The sequence below is a fragment of the Trematomus bernacchii genome, unplaced genomic scaffold (genome assembly GCF_902827165.1).
Source record: "Trematomus bernacchii unplaced genomic scaffold, fTreBer1.1, whole genome shotgun sequence".
NCBI lineage: Eukaryota > Metazoa > Chordata > Actinopteri > Perciformes > Nototheniidae > Trematomus > Trematomus bernacchii.
The window spans coordinates 559,582-579,832 of record NW_022987732.1 but is presented as its reverse complement, the minus strand read 5'-3'; the positions used below and the strand labels follow the sequence as shown (position 1 = coordinate 579,832).

General features: G+C 39.3%; 2 protein-coding genes across 3 annotated transcripts; one reads left to right on the top strand and one right to left on the bottom strand.

Annotated features, from left to right (window-relative positions):
* The first annotated feature begins 319 nt into the window (after positions 1-319).
* si:dkey-260g12.1 lies at positions 320-12,694 on the top strand. The gene is made up of 11 exons (XM_034145743.1): positions 320-426; positions 1,159-1,228; positions 1,392-1,449; positions 2,420-2,530; positions 3,086-3,226; positions 5,668-5,743; positions 7,077-7,123; positions 8,140-8,265; positions 9,607-9,629; positions 9,723-9,828; positions 10,004-12,694. Exons 2-11 carry the CDS (start codon positions 1,160-1,162, stop codon positions 10,282-10,284), a joined length of 1,038 nt encoding a protein of 345 aa, XP_034001634.1. The 5' UTR covers positions 320-426; position 1,159; the 3' UTR covers positions 10,285-12,694.
* On the bottom strand, positions 10,612-19,437 carry LOC117494783 (CD27 antigen-like). Of its 2 annotated transcripts, XM_034145745.1 has the most exons (7): positions 18,354-19,437; positions 17,416-17,551; positions 17,205-17,330; positions 12,783-12,932; positions 11,470-11,520; positions 11,270-11,383; positions 10,612-11,095 (listed from the first exon to the last, which is right to left on the bottom strand). In XM_034145745.1, exons 2-7 carry the CDS (start codon positions 17,549-17,551, stop codon positions 10,992-10,994), a joined length of 681 nt encoding a protein of 226 aa, XP_034001636.1. In that variant the 5' UTR covers positions 18,354-19,437; the 3' UTR covers positions 10,612-10,991. The 2 variants fall into 2 exon arrangements, with proteins under 2 accessions (XP_034001636.1, XP_034001635.1); XM_034145744.1 differs by lacking the exon at positions 18,354-19,437 and having other exon boundaries at positions 17,416-17,706.
* Positions 19,438-20,251: the final 814 nt, after the last annotated feature.

Below are 20,251 nucleotides of genomic sequence, written 5' to 3'. Positions count from 1 at the left end.
TACTTGGATATCACAAAGAAGTGTTTTTTATTTTCTGTGAACAAGGCAAAGTAAGATTCCACTTATTAAGGTAAGGGAAACTTTGTTAGCTCCTTCAACAGTCTAACAGTAATGTGGTGATTAAGCTATTCTGTGAAATCAAATCGGGAGAGAAATAACGTGATCTGCTCTTCGATCATGTTGTTGCGCAGAGATCGTCTCTTTGATTCGTCCTCCGTCAGGTCTCACAGTCTGCATGGAAAGAGATGAGGCTTTGATGCAGAAACGTCAGAGTGCGTGAGAGAGAGCTGAGCAGAGATCAAGGAAACGGTGACACAGAGGATGGGTAGAGTGAGAGGTACAGTTACAGAAAAACGCAAAGAGAGTCACACCTTGAGGAAGTTAACAAAACCACAGGAGGAGAACAAAACACGCTCAATATTGAAGGTAAAATCTTTTACATTTCCACCTTATATTAAAGTCACAGCTTAGTTCTGAATGTATTTGTTGGTGCACTAAACTTTACAAAAAGTGCACTTTCTTAAAACACTGCTACATATATATATATATGCCGTTAATAACTGTGTAATTTATAACTGGCTGCTAATCCTTAGAACCGTTACAAGGTGTGTTTTTTTGCATTTTGTATCTTGTAAATTGTGTGACTTGCTGCAGTTAAATACCATCATACTATGTGCAATATGTGCTATATGTGCAATATATAAATTATAGACATAATGCCATTAATAACTGTGTAATTTATAACTGGCTGCTAATCCTTAGAACCGTTACAAGGTGTGTTTTTTTGCATTTTGTATCTTGTAAATTGTGTAACTTGCTGCAGTTAAATACCATCATACTATGTGCAATATGTGCTATATGTGCAATATATAAATTATATACATATGCCATTAATAACTGTGTAATATATACCTGGCTGCTAAATCCTAAGAACTGTTACAGGATTTGTCATTTTGGAAAGTATGTTTTCTTTTACTTTTAAAAGGGACTAATAAAGGTATTCTGATTCTGATTCTGATTTTTGTATAATATTTCTTTAGCATGTGCTTGCCTCTTTATTAAAATATGATAGTCTACTGATGTCTGCTTTAATTTGTTTATGACCTAACCACTTGATATCTACCATTTATTTCAACATGTTCTCCCCTCTCTCTACAGGATGGGACTTGTGCAATGTTTGGTGATCTTCTGGATGTTTTCTGCACAGCTGGTGCTCTCCTCTCCGCTGGTAACAAAGTCTTCAGTAAATCAACCCACATATCTGTAGAGAGTCACACAGGAAATAAAGCCTTGTTTTGCCTCTCACTTACTGTAAAGTGCAACAACATGTATGACTTTGCTGGAGTTTAGAAGCTCTGTATCTAATTGATTTCATGTGAATGTGTACACAGAACGATGCGAGCCATTGCGAGCTTTCAGAAGGGAGAAGGTGTAAAAAGTGTCCTGCAGGTAGGATGAAATCTGCTGTCAGCAACTTCTATTTGTCTCTTCGATCTGTTTGTCATTTAGATTTGACTCACTGTTTCTAAAGATTTAATCAGCAATGGTTTTAACCTGGAAATTACGACGAAGCACAGATGCTGTATCGATTTGTCCCTGTCCCGGCGGAAGTAGATCTCAAGTCTTACCTGAGTAAAGGAGCAACATGTCATTGTATAAAAACTGCATTCGAAATCTTGCATAAGTAAAAGTACAGAAGTAATGCCATTTAATATACTTAAAGTACAAAAAGTAAGTGTAATGACCAATTTCAGAGTCATATGTCAAAGTACTGGATTATGATTATTGATGCATTAATGTACATGGAGCTAATTTGTACTAATGCTAATATTAATAATACGGTTAATACTAATTGTGTGTCTTCTTAACTTGCTTGTAAAGCGCTTTGAGCACCAGGAAAAACGCTATATAAATGTAATGTATTATTATTATTATTATTATTACTATATAAATAACTTATACTGTGGATGGATATCTTTACTTTGAATTATGTGTTAAATAATTTGTTAATTTATGTTGCATAGCCTATAATCTGAATCTGTAAAGTATCAAGTCACTCAAGCTGTTAATTCAATAACTGTAGTGGAATAGAAAGTTGTGTAAAAAGTAAAATATGGGTTTACAGAATATAGTAGAGGTGAAGTATAAAGTACAGTGTTTTAAATGTACCTCCCACCTCTGGTTTTCTTCAACATGTTTCTGTTTGTCTCGATGAAAGTGACGCTCTCTCTCTGTGTGAGACCACATCCTTTATTATTCTGCGCTCGGGGCGAGAGACCTCATCCGGTTGTTGTCATTATCTTCTCTCTCTCTCTCTCTCTCTCTCTCTCTCTCTCTCTCTCTCTCTCTCTCTCTCTCTCTCTCTCTCTCTCTCTCTCTCTCTCTCTCTCTCTCTCTCTCTCTCTCTCTCCTCCCTCAGGTGAGTATCAGAGGTCGTGTGCAGAGTGTGTGTCGTGTCCTGCAGGATTTTACACATCTGAGCTCAACTGTGAACAAACCTGCCTCGCCTGCAACAGAGACTGCAGCGCAGGTAAAGAAACACGAGTTATCTACACCAACGATAGTGATGATGCTGCCAAGACGAGCTTTGAACTTTAATAATAAACGGAGAATGTATTCATCTCTTTGATGACATTTTATCTTATATTTTTGTCATTATTAGGATTAGGATTATTATTATATATGTTTATATATTTTCTGTATTTATATTAAAATGATCTTTTATTGTGATTTATGTTTTAAATATTTATTTTTTCCTATTTTCTTAGTTTTTTAGGTTTGTTGTTATTATAATTGTTATGTACTATTATTATAATTATTATTAGCATATTATTTGTTATATTATTGTTATTATTATTAGCATTATTATTATTATCAGCATTAAAAGCATACTTTTTCCCCCTATTTTTCAAGTTGTTTTGTATTATTATTATTAACATTATTATTATCAGTATTTTTAGCAAATATTATTAGCATTATTATCATTTTTTCAGTTACATTTACCCTTAAAGGAATGAGAACAGAACTGCATTAATATCAGTGATTAAAACCCCCTAAAATCACCTCCATTTCCCCACTCCCCTAGAGTCACATCTGAAGGTGGTTCAGAACTGTAGCCGCTCGTCCGACATGAGGTGTGTCTGTGAGGAAGGCTTCAGATGCTCTCACCAACTCACCAAGTCAAGAAAATGCAGAGACTGTGAAAAGATACAGGAAACAACAACAGGTAACCGCAACCTCCAGCCTCTCCGGTTGATATTCTGGGCTCTATCAAAAAAAACATCCTCCCCTCGGTCATGAACCTTGGAGTGACCTTCACTAGCATTTTTAAATTCGACAAGTAGGTCAGCACCGTAGTAAAATCCTGCTTTTTTTAAATAAGACTATTGGCCAAAACCAAGTCGTATTTATCTTTTAATGACTTAGAAAGGGTTATTAACGCCTTTGTAACCTCGAGACTGGACTATTGTAACGCTCTGTATGTGGGTATGGACCAGGCCTCAATTAAACGCTTACAGCTAGTCCAAAACGCGGCTGCACGTTTGCTGACTGGCCACAAAAAGCGCGACCACATCACCCCAATTCTGGCCTCACTACACTGGCTTCCAGTTCGGTTCAGAATTGATTTTAAAATCCTTTTATTTGTTTTTAAAGCACTAAATGGGCTGGCTCCGGCCTATATAGCTGAACTGCTCCAGCGCTACACCCCAGCCAGAGCTTTAAGGTCTGCTGACCAGCTGCTGCTGGTAGTGCCCAAGACCAGGCTAAAAACCCGAGGGCACCGAGCCTTCGCAGCAGCTGGCCCGAGGCTCTGGAACACTCTGCCCCTCCATGTGAGGTCGGCCCAGACCCTAGGGGTTTTTAAATCTAAACTAAAAACACACTTCTTCTCTCTGGCTTTCTAGTTAGAGCGGAGCATGACTCCTGACTTTTCCGTGTGTTTTATTTTTATTTTGTTTTTAAGATATATCTGTTGTAATTTATTGTCGTTTATTGTGATTTGTAGTAATGTGTTTTTATTACATGTACAGCACTTTGGCTCGACCAAAAATCGCTTTTAAATGTGCTATATAAATAAAACCTGATTTGATTTGATTTGTAAACAACAACATGTAAACAACAACAGGTAAACAACTGCAGACTTCTAAACCGTCATAACAGACTCTACCACCAGGGGGCGTCATGATAATCGAAATATACCGCCCTGACTGTAAGAGAGAGAGAAATACTGTACTTTGTGACAGTGATAATAAGCAGAGGTGGGAGAAGTACTTGAGTAAAAGTAGAAGTACTCAGATCTTGTACTTGAGTAAAAGTAGAAGTACTCAGATCTTGCACTTGAGTAAAAGTAGAAGTACTCAGATCTTGTACTTGAGTAAAAGTAGAAGTACTCAGATCTTGTACTTGAGTAAAAGTAGAAGTACTCAGATCTTGTACTTGAGTAAAAGTAGAAGTACTCAGATCTTGTACTTGAGTAAAAGTAGAAGTACTAAGATCTTGTACTTGAGTAAAAGTAGAAGTACCAGAGTGTAGGAATACTCTGTTACTGTAAAAGTCTTGCATTCAAAATGTTACTCAAGTAAAAGTAGAAGAGTATTATCATCAAAACATACTTAAAGTAGCGACAGTAAAAGTAGTCATTGTGCAGATTGGTCCATTTCAGAATAATATATATGATATGTTTTATAATGATTGATCATGAAAGTGTTCTCAAAGCTGGTAAAGGTGCAGCTAGTCTGAATGACTTTGTATACTGCAGGGTAGCTTGTGAATTTACTCCAGGTGGAACTAAAGTCTGATTTAACACTTGATTATATTTCACATCATTCATCCACATCTGTGAAGTAACTAAAGGTATTAAATACATGTAGTGGAGTAAAAGTAAAGTACAAGTACTCAAGTAAAGTACAAGTACCTCAACGGTAAATCTACTTAGTTACTTCCCACCTCTGATAATAAGTGATAGGAAGTCTCTCATATGAGCTCCACTATAAGGGAGGTGAACCGTACAGAAGGAATACTCATATCATATATTTAGAAAAGTGATGCCACCGTGCAAAATACCCCATTATTACTAGTAGTTCTACTATGCATGTATTAATATAGTCAAACATATACTCATTTAATAAAAAAACAAGGCCCCTATATAGAACCATGAACATGTTAAACAATGGTAAAAAGTTATAATAAAACAATGAATATTCACTAGAAGAATATGAGGTATAAAAACATAAATAAAATGACACACAACATAGTGCATGGTATGACAACTGTGAACTTTACTACTCCTAAATACCGTTAAAAATAAGAAATAAATGAAGAGAAAGTTGGAAAATGATATGAAACGGTTAAAAAACGATTAAATATATGTGAACAATGCTTTGCAGTCAACCTGGGAACTAACAGCTCTTCACAGGAACAGAAACTCTGTAGATAATCATTTGTGAAATGTATGTGTTACTTCCTTGTACTTCAGCCTTCATTGTTGTTTGACAGCAGAGAGATGACAGGAAATGAAGGAAGAGAGAGATATTTGAAAACATGCAACGAAGGTTATTTCTGTGGACAATGAACCATGAAGTTCACGGTCAGAGCGTTAACCCCGTAAACAGTCTGTCCTCTTAAATCCGAAAGTAAAGCTGTGATGTTTTTCTACTGCTTTTTCAGAACCAGATAAACAGACGACTTCCTCAGCTTCCCCGGGACGAAGCAGCACTTCCACAAAACCCTGCACATTACCCAAGTAAGTCGTCCATTTCCTGAGAGAGAGTTTTGGATTAAAACAACTTTAAATTCCTCTGACACCCTTGATGTTACAACTGTACATACAAATAGAAAACAAACCAAAAAGAAAGCCATAAGACAGGCTGTACATACTTTCACATTCAACCCACATTAAACAATTCAATGAAATTGCTAAATGTTTACCATAGTTCACTTTAATAACTACAATATAACAGATGGCCATCTTTATTATTAAATAACGCGTCTCTCAACATTCCCTAAACACGTGCTAAGTGTCTTATTACACTGAATGCTCCTCTTCATCACAGACGGTTGACACCACATATCTAAATGGTAATGGACTGTTCTTATACTGTATAGCGTTTTATCCAGTCTTTTCGACCCCTCAAAGCGCTTTACATACTATCAGTCATTCACCCATTCACACCTCATTCATGCAGAGCAGCACCACTTTCTGTAGGGAAGCTAACATTCACCCACAGTCACACACCCACACACACGCACGCCGCACGCCGCACGCACGCACGCCGCACGCACGCACGCCGCACGCACGCACGCACGCACGCACGCACGCACACACACACACACACACACACACACACACACACACACACACACACACACACACACACACACACACACACACACACACACACCGGGAGCACCAAGTTACCCAAGGATACAGGTACATCTCCATAAATTAGATTGTTGTGGAAAAGTTGATTGATTTCAGTATTTCTATTTTTTTAAAGTTGAAACTCATATAGCCTACTATATAGATTTCACAGAAAGATAATTATTTGAAGTGTTTATTGGTTTTAATCTTGATGATTACGGCTTACAGCTGATATTACATATACTGTAAGACCAATAAAAAAAGGATTTTAAATACAGAAATGTCGGCCTTCTGAAAAGTGTGTTCATGTTTCTGCTCCTTTTGCACAAATTACTGCTTCAGCTCGTCTGCACTGTTGGGTCTTGTGTCTCTCATCTTCCTCTTGACAATACCCCATAGTTTAACTTTTTTAAATAGAATTGCTGAAATGAATACACTTTTCCACAATATTCTAATGTATTGAGATGTACCTGTACATCGACATGTTGACTGCGCGGTATGGGATCGAGCCTCCAACCTTCTGGTTTTAAAGACGACCGCACTCCCTCGCAGCCACAGTCCCCCTACATCTCGATCACTTTAGTCCTCTCAAAGTCACAGAGTATTACATTAAGTGTATTTGAGCATTTGTTATGAACCTTACAGATATCGCAGTCAGTTCTTGCTCTTAAGGTCACATTTTTAAGATGTAACACTTCACCTTTTTCTCACACAGCTGCCGCCCGACGCCAGAACCACCAGCAGGAAATGACCCACATATAGGTGAGAGTGAGAACATTATTTGGAGGCTGTTTTCAATGTATTTATAATGTTGTGAGGCACAATGTTTGATCTATATTCTAAAGCAAATGTGTCAAACTCAAGGCCCGGGGGCCAAATCAGGCACGCACACCTTCACTCAATCCTGAGGGTCTCCTCAGCTCAGAGCCTGACCCCAAACATTGATGAACTTGCACCCAAGATGAGATGCCAAGTATCTGGCTTGAACTAGCATCACAGAGCAGCACACTGAGTTTAATGGATGTTTCCTTCTGCACTTTTTCTCTTGAGACAACAGGGCATGTTTGGTTTGTTCTTTGAGGGAAATAGTTTTTTTGAAGCTGTTGTTGGCCTGTGGGAAAATGTAATCATAAGATAGAGCCATAAGAAATGAATGCAACTGATTATTTAATGTTTAATGTTGTTTTTATAGGCAATCATTTAAGCTTTGTTAGTTCCAGGTTTAATATGTGCAATGAGTTAATTTCAATAAGTTCTGCAATAAACATTGAACCAGTCCGGCCCTCGACTAGTACACATTTTTTTATTTTGGCCCACTGTGTATTTGAGTTTGACACCCCTGCTCTAAAGCATGTCTGTAGTGATGGAAATGTTGGTCGGACAGCAGTGGTTTAAAGCAACTACTGTAAGTAGATTTACTCAAGTACTGTTCTTAAGTAACATTTTGAGATACTTGTACTTTACTTGAGTATTTCCATATTCTGCTACTTTGTACTTCTACTCCACTTCAATTCAGATGTACTTTTACTCCACTACATGTACTTAATACCTTTAGTTACTTCACAGATGTGGATGAATGATGTGAAATATAATCAAGTGTTAAATCAGACTTTAGTTCCACCTGGAGTAAATCCACAAGCTACCCTGCAGTATACAAAGTCATTCAAACTAGCTGCACCTTTACCAGCTTTGAGAACACTTTAATGATCAATCATTATAAAACACATCATATATATTATTCTGAAATGGACTTTAACTCTTGTTTTGATTTCTCTCAGGCGGGAAGAGCGTTCGGCTGGAGGCCATTTTGTGTCCGGTGGCTCTGGGATGTTTGGCCCTTTTGATCCTGTTCTTCTTTCACTCAAACAGAGATGAAAACGCAGAGGAATCGTGTTTCAAGCGAGGTACGATGGTCTGTGTGTACTGGACATCCTGGACAGGTTCAGTTGCTGCTCATTAACCAATCAAACCCTTAACCTTATGATGACATCACCTCTGGGGAAACAATAGAAACTGTTTTCTGAAAGCCAGGAATGGGAAGTAACGGATTCCATGTAACGGGAATATGTAATAATTAGGATACAATAAAAAGATAGTAGATGTAGTAATCAGGTTACATTACTTTTATCTTTCAATACTAACATTAGGTTACATTTTGTACAGGTAGTCATTCATTATTAACAGTATACATTTTGAAAGTAACCCCCCAATCCTGTTGAAAGCCTTTAAAGAGGTCCTATTATGCTTTTCTAGGGTTCCTCTTTCCTGCAGTGAGTTGTATAGGTTTGTGTGCATGTCAATGGTCTGCAAAGACTTAAATCTAAAGGCTACCCTGCCCGAAACACCTCAAGACTCCTTTGTTTTTTACTTCTGTAACATAATGACATCACTATGAAACACAAGTTTCTATTCGCTGCCGCTCCGACACATTGTGCGTGATAGGCTAAGGGGCGGGACATCTCTAAGCGGTTGACCAATCACAACAGAGCCGGCCAGCTAACCAATCAGAGCAGACTGGGCTCTGGTTTCAGACAGAGGGTGGAAAGAGGTGCTGCAGCACAGGCAGTATGAGAAAAATAAAGAGCTTTTTGAACATTAAAGCATGGAGACATGTCACAGTAGAGACACTACATACATGGTGAACATTTGCAAATTAGGGCCCCTTTAAAGGTAGGGTAGGTAATTTTGGAGAAACCAGCTCGAGATCGCTAGAATTTGAAAATACACAACCGGAGAAAATCTGCCACTTCCTTACAGAGCCCCTCCTCCAACACACACGAACGCGCACATGACCAATGAGGGCACGAGATAAGTTTGTGCACAGATGGAAGGCTGACAGGCAGGTAGGCCATCCAGTTATTTTAGTCGGGCCGGCTCAGATGATTGGTCATGCTTTTTACAGTACTACGGCTTCCACAGATGACATTTTTTTATGGATTTTTTGTCAAAGCACTTAAGATATTCATTGCTATCGGGATGTTAAGAGCATTCCATGGAATATAACAAAAAGTGTATCTCGAGCCGGTTTCTCAAACTTACCTACCCCACCTTTAATGTTCAAAGAGTGCTTTATGTTTCTCATTATGCCTGTGCTGCATGTAAGCCTTTGGAAACCATTGTTATACCTCAAAAACAATACAACAGTCTTTGTCATCTTTAAGAAACAACTGATTAGAAATGTGTCATTGGCTTCTTCATGTGTGAAAAACTGACTTTGTATTCATGTGTTTTCTATTGTTTTCCAGCTATTGCAAAGTTATGCAGTGAGGTAAGTTTCCACGTTTCATTCGTGCATGTTTCCACATAAATAGCATCCCTTCTGGTTTGCATGCCTCACACTGACAGACATGTTTTTCTTCAGGGAGGACGAGATGCTTCTCACAAGCCGCAGGAATCGACTCATCCGCCCCCCAGAGACTCATTCAGTGCCAAGCAGCCGCCGGCCGGCCTCTCTGCAGCCAATCAGGGTACTGATGAGTGAAACTAAAACATCCATGGGAAATACATTACTCACTTTGTGGAGTCATTAAGAAAATAAAACAAGCGAAAGATGCAGCTGTGTTCCTGTTATGAATGTGTGTTCTTTAAACTACTTCGGGTAAATGACAACGTCCACTATTTGTTTGTTTTTATACTCTTTAGTTCCAGTCCACGTCTATAATCCAGGGACGGTTATCTTCGGCCTCCTCAATCAGTTTACAGGACAAGTCGGTCCAACGATGGTCCAATGTGGGAAGACGGCCGAGAGAGTGACCAGCGAGAAAGAAGAGGAAGAGGAGAGAGGCTGTCCTGTGTTTCACCCCACATCCTCTCCCAGCATCCATCTCTCTGAGGAGGAGAGGAGCGGAGAGGCTGACAGCATTTTCTTTCCCTCCCAGGAGCAAGGAAAAGAATGCCATGTGTCCAAAGAGGAGTCGCTATGATGCGTCCTAAATATCCCAGACGATTTACGTTGGTGGTTTACGACCGCTGGCATCCAGACTTCTTTTTTTAATTTTTTTAAGTAACTACAGAACAGATGAATGTGGAGCCTTTGGCAAACTGTGAAGGGATCCCAGTGCCATGCAGCAGAGACATTGTTATCTGCAGCTTGTGGTCCAAGCACACCAGAAACTTGAACTTTGGGAAGAACAGCTGGAGGGGATCTCCTGTGTAAGTTATCATTTAAAATGTCATGTACAGTAAATACTCTTCACTCTGCTCTCTTTAAAAGTGTCAGACCCGGATATTGTTGCGTGAATATTACTCGATTTGGTTACAATAAAACTTTATTCAGAATAAAGAAAGCTGAGTAGAAATACAAAGAAATCAAAACATTCACATTTGAAAAATTTTAAAAGTCTGTTTATATTTACATCTATAAATGTACCATAGTACATACCACCGGCACAGTTTCTAACCCATGCACAACAGTTACAGCGTCACTTTTGGTATTTGAAGTTCTCCTATCCTATTTATCATCTTAACGTCACAGATGTCAGACAGTCAAGTTTGCCCGGAAAACAGCAGCAGTCTTGAAATCTGTTCTTCCATTTCTAGCGTAGGTCGAGGGACGTTTGCCCCTGTTTGCCCTTAATGTCCAAAGAGATGTTTTGCAGTAAATGTTCATATTCTGGAGCTCTTCTTTCACTCATACACATTCACATTTCCCGACCACTTCCTGGATAGGCGTGGACACTCCTTCGTCCTCGGAGCATGCCGTTACCGGCGCAGGCTCTTTAGCCAAAAAGTAGCCTGAGCAACAACAGAAAGAGGGAAGATATCTTAAGTATTCAGGTAAAAATATGAGGTAATAGCCACTTTAATTTTAAAACGAATATGTGCACAACATAAAATGATACTCTCGGTGCACTCTCTTTGTTTGTATACTGGTTCAGGGTTATCTGCTTCATTATATTAATGACTAACCATTCATGGATTTGATCCAGCGCAGAAAGGGCTTTATGTTTGCGACAAAAACGATTGCAAGTCCTGCACACAGGAGGGCAATAATCACCAGGAACCACACGGTATCTGTAAGAACTTGTGAGAGAGACATTTATAGATTGAAATACACTGGAGAGAGTTCAGTTATTTCCTTGTTTTGATTGGCACAGACAGAACTTTACCTCTGAGTTGTGGAGCAGGCGGCCAGGCTGTAGTGAGGCCAGGTTTCAGGACTGCAGGGAGACAGAGTTCATTGGAAACATTTCACTTTTCATGGTTCAGATTAGATCGTGAGCTCACTCCTTTATTTTATCTGATCAGGAAGTCCCGATATGTAAATACACAAATCGGTTTATCATTAACTCCTGTCACCCAGTGTGTGTGTGCGTGCGTGCGTGCGTGCGTGAACTAACGCCACGGAAACTGAAACATATTTAAAGAGTAGCTAAATAAAGTCAAAACATGTAAGAAAGAAGTCTTTATCCACTTTGATATCTACTATTTTGTGTATTGGCCGAGTGACTCAAAAGAGAAAAAACACCTATATATTTTTTAAAGAATATAATAAGAAGAAGAACACACTGTGAAGAAGTGCTTTTAGTGTGGATGTCCAATCAGTGTTCATGGTAAATGAAGTCGAAGCATTGCATGAGGAGTTTGTTCATCAACACTAATTGGATATCCACATCAAATGTGCAGAATTCTCCCTTTAATGCAGTATAATAACATTTGCACAAAACAAAAATCTTGTATTCCTACATGTTTGGTTATCAGCTGTCAATAACTTGTTCTCTCTAAAAATAGATTAGACTTTGTCGTCATTGCACAACGAAATGCAGTTTGCATCCAACCAGAAAGCGCAAAGAGTAATTAAGTGCATTCGTTTTCTATTCAAATATACATAACAGAAAACAATTAAGGTGCAGGGTTTGGATAAAGATGAATACAGATGTAAGTAGATGCAAATGTTGTAAATAAAGACATTGTAATTGAGTCACAAGGAGTGCAATGTCACTGAACTTAATTAAATAATGCGTTCTTAACTTCAGATTGCTAAAATAATCTACAAAAATGCTTACAGTATGTATTGTGTATGTAATGTGTTGTGTATTCCCACTCGGGCTACAGTCTGTACCACCCAGAAGCTACAGTGATACGCAGGGCTAGATGTGTGTCATGTGATTGAAAGCACAGTTAAAAAGTGAAATAGCAAAATGTTTTCTCTTCCCTTTTTTCACGAATTATCAGCAAACGTATTACCATTAACATCAGACTGCATCAGGTCCTGAACCAGATATGTTATTTCTGTTAATTTAGTGGATTCCTTTGTAAGCTTTCATCCTGCTCTATTCCGTAATATATGTCGAATTCAATTGAGCAACAAATTAAATGTTATTTATGTTTCTTTTATGAAAATATGTGTCTTTTTCTGCAAGAATGGTGCATTCCTGTGCATGTGAACGGACTGGAAAACGGTTGTCTTCTATAGGCTCACCTGTAGTGGGTGGAGCAGGTGTAGGTTTGGTGTCGGTTGGTGGTATCGGCACACACTGTTTGCGGGATGCATCTTTGTACATGTAGCCGGCGTTACATCGGCACACTGCGTTGTGAGTGGAGTTGCAGTTTGAATCATACGCCATGTTTGCTATAAGAAGATGCAGAGAATAGTATCATGGTTTATTTACTATAACTACAAACAGTGTGTAAGTGATGAACCAAATGCACTAAGGTTGCCTGTACAACATGACATGAATCAGACAATGAGGAATGAGTCACACTCTGGGCACGGCGAGTTAAGATTCTAGGTTTCAGTCACAGGACGGTTTTTATTCTCACTTTTGATGCATATTTGTAAAGTAAGACACAACTGTTATTACTCAGTGAAGCAGCATTTCACTTTGATTGCACATTTAACCCTCGTACTAAATGTTTTTTTTTACGAGCATACTTCGATATGAGCTCACAAATAGCAATAGTATGGGTCCCTGTAGTCATTACAAAACACTTACCAGTCCAACATAGTCATTAAACTACAACAAACACAACCATAATTACATTTTGTGTCATTTAGGGTTATTGCTCAGAGAGAACTGCAGATGGGAGTGGTTACATTTCACTGAACTTCAGTATCAGACATATTTTACATGAATTATCTTCAATGTATTCTTGTCACACACAGTCATACTCCTCTGTTCCCAAAACTGGCAATAAAATGACTTCACAAACACGATTTAAATGTCATATTTAAACTAGATTATCATAAACTGACAAGGTATGGTAATATTCATTTTGCTTGTGTCCCATAAGGCTGTATATATCGACTCAAAAGTAGTACATTTCAACAGGACTTCAAATAGCCATTATTCCAACACGTGTTTATCTTGGATATGAATCAAACAGAAATACACAGAATGAAGTATAAAGCGTAAGAGTTGCTACAGATACAAAGCAAAGATGTTTACTCTTAAAACTGAATAATTTACAGACAATTAAAAAAAGAAATCGTCCGGAAAGCCTCAGGAGAGTACGACCTTATACTCTACTGAAGTAAACATCTATCATTTAAGAGTTAATATGTGGCATGATTCCTTTTTGCACACCCAAATCCTTGCAAACAATAATCCAATGAAGACCAAAGTGTATTGAAGTATCATCACTGTTGTATTGCAACTTCAGTGCATGAGGTTTTTGTGTGGGTTAAATCATTTCCACATGAATTAGTTTCCATAGCCGTTAATTGGCATATTATGTGACATTTCAACACCCACCTTTAAACCCGCAGTGTAAAAGGTTTGTTGACAGCTGCACTGTACACATTGAATCCAAACAGGCTTACCCTTACATTATGTGAGAACGTTTAGGTGCAGACGTGAAAGTCAAAATCACAGACTTGTGTTTTCCCCTCTGTGTTCACAGTGACATTTAAGAACAAGCACAACAGGCTGTGTTTGCTCCTCTTTAGCAGAGACTTCAGTGTCTGAGTCTCTTTCCGATGTTTACCACATTTCGGTCTTTTTTCCCCACTGTCAAGATGATGGTCTTTCATTTTTGAAACTCTTCCTGTCTGTACTTGTGATGACTTACATTTTGGTGCAGATTTGCAGTATTATATTACATATTATATCGACACATGAATGTTTATGAATTAATCAATTGACCATTGACCAAAAAAATGGTAATGGTAGCACGTGCTGCTAATGGTGTTGTTAAAGGGGCCCTATTATGCTAATGTCCAGGTTCAAATTTGTATATTGTTCTTCTACTGGGACATGTTTCCATGCTTTAATGTTCAAAAAGCTCTTTATTGTTCTCATACTGCCTGTGCTGCAGCACCTCTTTTCACCCTCTGTCTGAAACCAGAGCCCAGTCTGCTCTGTTTGGTTAGCTGGTCGGTCCCTAAGCCAATCATGTACAATTTGTTGGAGCGCTAGCCAATAGAGCACATGTGTCAAACTCAAGGCCCCGGGGCCAAATCAGGCCCTTGGTGGATTTAATTTCGGCCCGCAGGATAATTTTTTGGATGTTTCCTTCTGCACTTTTTCTCTTGAGACAACAGGGCATGTTTGGTTTTTTCTTTGAGGGAAATTGTTTTTTTGAAGCTGTTGTTGGCCTGTGGAAAAATGTAATCATAAGAAATGACTCTGCAGATAGAGCCATAAGAAATGAATGCAACTGATTATTTAATGTTTAATGTTGTTTTTATAGGCAATAATTTACGCTTTGTTAGTTCCAGGTTTAATATGTGCAATGAGTTAATTAATTAAGTTTTGCAATAAACATTGAACCAGTCCGGCCCTCGACTAGTACCCATTTTTTTATTTTGGCCCACTGTGTATTTGAGTTTGACACCCCTGCACTAGAGTGATATCACTATGTTATGGAAGTAAACAAAGGAGTCCAATGGAGGCGTTTCAGGGAGAGAAACTCCCTCTGGAGCGAACACAGGGATTGTAGTCTTTGCAGACCATTTGCATGCACTGAAACCTACAACACTCTACAGGAAAGGGAAATTCCCCCTAAAACATAACGGGCCTCTTTAATGCTGCAGAATCCCACCCTAATAACCTCCCTTTTGACGGAGGGTTTCTCAGACCCCACCTATTCTCTCTCTGACTGTCTCCCACCATGACACACGATGGGAAATCCCCTCCCATCTGTGACCCGTTGAGTCTCTTTGGGCAAACTTCTCTGAAATCATGACGAAGACAGAGTTGAGTAACAAGCATGTTGTCTTTAAAAATAAAGTTGAGTAACAAGCCTGGACCTGACTCCAGACAAATGATTAATCACTCACTTCCAACTAAATGAGAACCAAAATGTTACCCAGAGGGAGGGGGTAGCAGATAGTATTTCTAGAGTATTGATGAATCACTTCTAATCAAAACATCAATGTTTCTGTTTCATCTTCAAGATGACTACACTCTTCTTAACCTGTATATGTTAATGATCCAGTCTTATAATCAAGTAACATGTTTATTTTCTGTTTCTTGGGCTTTCATACATGCATTATCAGGGTGGAAACTGTTGAACAATGAGGGTTTAAATCTCCTGTATGTGCAAGAATCAGTCTCTGTGAGCTGTGTTAAAGGGGCCCTATTCTGCTAATTTCAGGTTTGTATGTAGTGTCTCTGCTGTGACATGTCTCCATGCTTTAATGTTCAAACAGCTCTTTATTTCTCTCATACTGCCTGTGCTGCAGCACCTCTTTTCACCCTCTGTCTGAAACCAGAGCCCAGTCTGCTCTGATTGGTTAGCTGGCCGGCTCTGTTGTGATTGGACAACCGCTTAGAGATGTCTCGCCCCTTAGCCCATCACGTACAATGTGTAGGAGCGCTAGCCTACAGAAGTGGAGTGTTACCTAGTGAAGTCACTATGTTGGGGAAGGAAACAAACTTTGGGATGCTAGACTTTGCAGACCATTTACATGCACCATATAACACACTACAGGAAAGGGGAACCACAGAAAGCATAATAGGACCCCTTTAAACTAATATATGACATCATATGAACCATTATGAAATCATGCTGTCACTGATGCTGTTTCTGTGTCTCTAATGGCGCATTTCCATTGCAGCGCGTAGCTCGCTTTAAGCGTGCCGTGTCGTGCCGTCCCCTTTTTTGGTTGTGCTTCCACTAGGCCTCGTTCCGGCGCGGCACGGCGCGGGGCCACTTTTTCCCCTCTTTTCTGGCCCTAGAAAATTGTGGTTCTATCGGGGCCAACAAACAGGGCTGAGTCGGGCTGAGTATGCTAAACTAGAGAGAGGAGCGCTGGCAAGAGGGCTAGAACTACAACAAGATGGACATATTTGACCGTGATTTAATTGTAATACACGTTTCAAAATGATGCCGAAGTAACAACATACTGATACCGGTTAGTAAAAACCATGAATTAATGCTTTGTCAAGTCTGCAGACAGACGGCAGGCGAAAAACCTTTTAAAATTCGTGTTTTTTCTAGATGGAGATTGGCTAAGCTAACGCAGTATATGCCCCGACCGTCCACACTCACAACAACGGCCTATACAGACATAAATAAAGCAGCGACTGTATTCACCATGACACAGGCAGTCTGTGGTGTGTACTTGTTTAACTTTTGTCTAGTTTCTGAACATATATATGGAGCTGTGAGCTCTGAGTGCTCACAGCTAACGGCTGTGTTGTGTTTCTGGATTTCTCATTGAAGATGACGTCACGGCTCCGCCTACACTGCGTTACTATAGTAACTACCCCAGTTCCTAAACTGTAATGGGAGCGCAGCATGAAGTGAGTCGGCCCTGTTAAGGCCCAACGCGGCCAAGCCGTACCGAGCCGTACCGAGTGTGGCCGAGGCCGACCGTGTAGTGGAAATGCGCCATTAGTAGCATTTTCACACAATTCAGGCCTCACACATCCAACAGAAAAGCTGTGAAAATACTCACGTTTATTGCAAAATCCACAAATTTCACAGCTCATCTTCTCATTGTAGGTATCCCTGTACAGTTTCTCCATGCAGGGTCCACACTGATGTACACAATTGACTTCTGAACGCTTAACCATACGCTGACCTGGAATACACACACGACTTGAAGGTTATTATCTGTTTGCATCTAAACTTTGAAATGTGTAAAGGAGAAATTATGATTTTTGTACCTGGCGCGCATTTGTCGCAGCATAACGTAGGTGTGTTCGCTGGCCAGGCATAGTGTCTGTCAGAGCAGTTTAGAGACAACACAGAGGAGAGGGAAGAGAGAGTGCACAGGAGAGAGAAATAACAAAGTGGCTGCATCTGGGAAGAAGAAGAAAAAAGAGAGGCGAAGGAGATAGATGTAAATATATTCAACAGGCATTGAGTGAAAGAACACATTCCTAGTGTGGTGAAATGTAACTAAGTATATTTAGTCAAGTACAGTACTTAAGTACACATTTTAGATACTTTTACTTCACTTAGTATTTTTACTTATTGCTACTTTTTACTTTACAGCTTGAGCTACTTTGCAGATTAGGAATAATAATAATACAAAAAATTGAACCAATACATTATGATATATTATTATCAAAGACACGTGTTATCACAAAAACTTGGATCATTATTTGTATTAAAATTAGCTAGCTATCCTACAGTTCATTTATATAATAACGTATCATTAAGATGAACCCCACCTTTACCAGCTTCAAAAGTGATGAAAACATGAATGTATTAACAAATACAACTCAATTATTTACTATATATGATTCTCAAATGGTCCAGTACTTTTACATTTGGCACTTTTAGTACATTTTAATGCTAATACTTTTGTACTTTTACCTGATAGCAGGACTTTTACTTGTATCTGAGTATTTTTACACTAAGTACTTCTTCCAACACTGGAGATTTTTACATCACAATAAACAGAAAGTCTGGCAGTGAAGCTACACAATGCAGTATATACACTTTACCAATAAGATACAATATAGTATTAAAAGACAAATCTTCTTACCACCAATAAAAACACTTTACATCCTACTGCGAGTGATTTAAGGGAAGTTTTCACCCCAGGTTTGACTTACAGCTATGGTTTAAAATGTCTCTTCTTACAGTTTTTACTTACCGTGGATGAGGAGGCGAGAGAAGATGTGAGCAGAGACCCTCTGAGTGTGAGACTGAGCAGGGGACCAGAAGTGTGTCAGGGGATTGTTCAACAAATGTCAAATGACTCATTCTGAGAGCTTAACATTTCAATGATGTTTTTGATATATGTCAACCTGTCTCAGTCTTTTTGCTACGACCCTTGGCTCCGTGCACAAAAACAAGACCTCCGTCAGCCTCTTCTTTTTTCCACACGCACCATCTCTCTCGTTTCACCAAAAACCTCTATTTTAGGCTGAAAACAATCTCCCTTCCTCTCTTCTTTTATACCTGTCTTTGACTCTCGCCCTCTTCAGTCAAATATCATGCATCACTCATTTCACTCGTATCCCTCCTGTTGCTGAAGTTTTCCAATAAATTACATGAATCTACCAGCCTGATGATAAAGGAGAGAATGTATCAACAATACCAGTTGAATGGTGAGGCAAAGAGGGGCTTAGTCATCTAATCGCATGAGGAAATTCACATTTCAAGAAATAACTGTGTAAATGTTTGGAGTGACATGTAACATATTGAATTACTCATAAATGCATAGTGTGTGTGACATTTTCTGCGTGTGATAGAGTAGATGATTATCTGTCCACTGTGGCTTGAATTGCCCGGATTAGATTAAATATTACAGTCAATTCACAGAGTGATGAGTGATTGGTAAATTCCTGATTTTACAGTTTTTACTTTGTAAGTGTGAGAACTGTTTGTGTTATGATGAGCTATTTATCTGCATTTCTGTAAAGGCCTTCTGCTAACACTTTATTTTCTAAGTGTCTCTTTGTTTTTGGAAGGGGACATCTTATGCAAGGCTTCGGGTGTATTTTGGGTTTCCACTTGAACGAGTTCACATGCTTCAAAATGATGAAATATGTTTACTGACAAACATGATTTTTCTCATACGATTTGTCTGAATTTACTTGTTTTCACATGTTTTATTTTGGGGGATGTTTTGCCTCTATTAGAGAGTACAGCTGATGATTGATGTTACATTACATTTCATTTAGCTGACGCTTTTACTCAAAACGACTTAAAGGTCCCATGTCATGGCCATTTCTACTGATCATAATTCCATTGTTGAGGTATAATAAAATAAATGTATATTGTTCAATTATCCAAACTCACATTGGTTTCTCATACAGCATCTCTGTATAGTATGTGTATTCACTCTCTGTCCTAAACGGCTTGTTGGAGCTCCTGCCCCCCCCCCCTCCCTGTGAGCCCAGTGGCCGTCTGCGAGACAGCGAGACACAGCGAAACCCAGCCTGAAACACACACACACCCGCAGCCTGGCTGGGAGTTTGTGTGTGTGCCCAGGCTGAGTTCCGCGGTGTCTCGCTGTCTCGCCGACCCCACACCAGTGAGCCAGCTCACAGTGTCCCGCTCTTCGCAGCAGCGAGCCTCACAACGTCCCGCCGAGTGTGTGTGTGTGAGGAAGTCCGCAAATTGGTCCAAACGTAACGGCTCCGCGTCACTATACCCGAAATACATCACTATACCCAAGAAGAAAACAATGGAAAAAGAGAAATCTCCAGTGAGTAGTTCTGGGGCAGCAAAGACAGGTCTTTTCTGTGTTAGAGTTTTACTCGCTACAGGGTGTACTTTGAGGGTTTGTGACTCTGCAGACCGTTTACATGCATAACAAGCTACATAACACACAAGGGGACGGGTAATAACCAGACAAGCATGACATGGGACCTTTAACCATAAAGATACAAACAAAAAATATGGGAATATCCGCCTCAAAATAAACCAAACAATTAAAGTGCTGCTGCAGAAGTTTATAATGGGCTGAACTCATGAAGTGCTCTCTTTTTATTATTTAACAGCCAAGACAGGTAAGGAGGACAACCTGCAATCTCAGCTTTAGTA

What these genes read in the sequence shown, in the direction of transcription:
- si:dkey-260g12.1 (XM_034145743.1), top strand. Translation starts at nt 1,160, where the DNA reads ATGGGACTTGTGCAATGTTTGGTGATCTTCTGGATGTTTTCTGCACAG. An exon ending in AAACCCTGCACATTACCCAA is followed by an intron (nt 5,744 to 7,076) that starts GTAAGTCGTCCA and finishes TTTCTCACACAG; the next exon opens with CTGCCGCCCGACGCCAGAAC. An exon ending in GGAATCGTGTTTCAAGCGAG is followed by an intron (nt 8,266 to 9,606) that starts GTACGATGGTCT and finishes ATTGTTTTCCAG; the next exon opens with CTATTGCAAAGTTATGCAGT.
- LOC117494783 (XM_034145744.1), bottom strand. Translation starts at nt 17,629, where the DNA reads ATGTGTTCTTTCACTCAATGCCTGTTGAATATATTTACATCTATCTCC. An exon ending in CTGCGACAAATGCGCGCCAG is followed by an intron (nt 17,331 to 17,415) that starts GTACAAAAATCA and finishes TGTGTATTCCAG; the next exon opens with GTCAGCGTATGGTTAAGCGT. An exon ending in GCCTGCTCCACAACTCAGAG is followed by an intron (nt 11,384 to 11,469) that starts GTAAAGTTCTGT and finishes CTCTCTCACAAG; the next exon opens with TTCTTACAGATACCGTGTGG.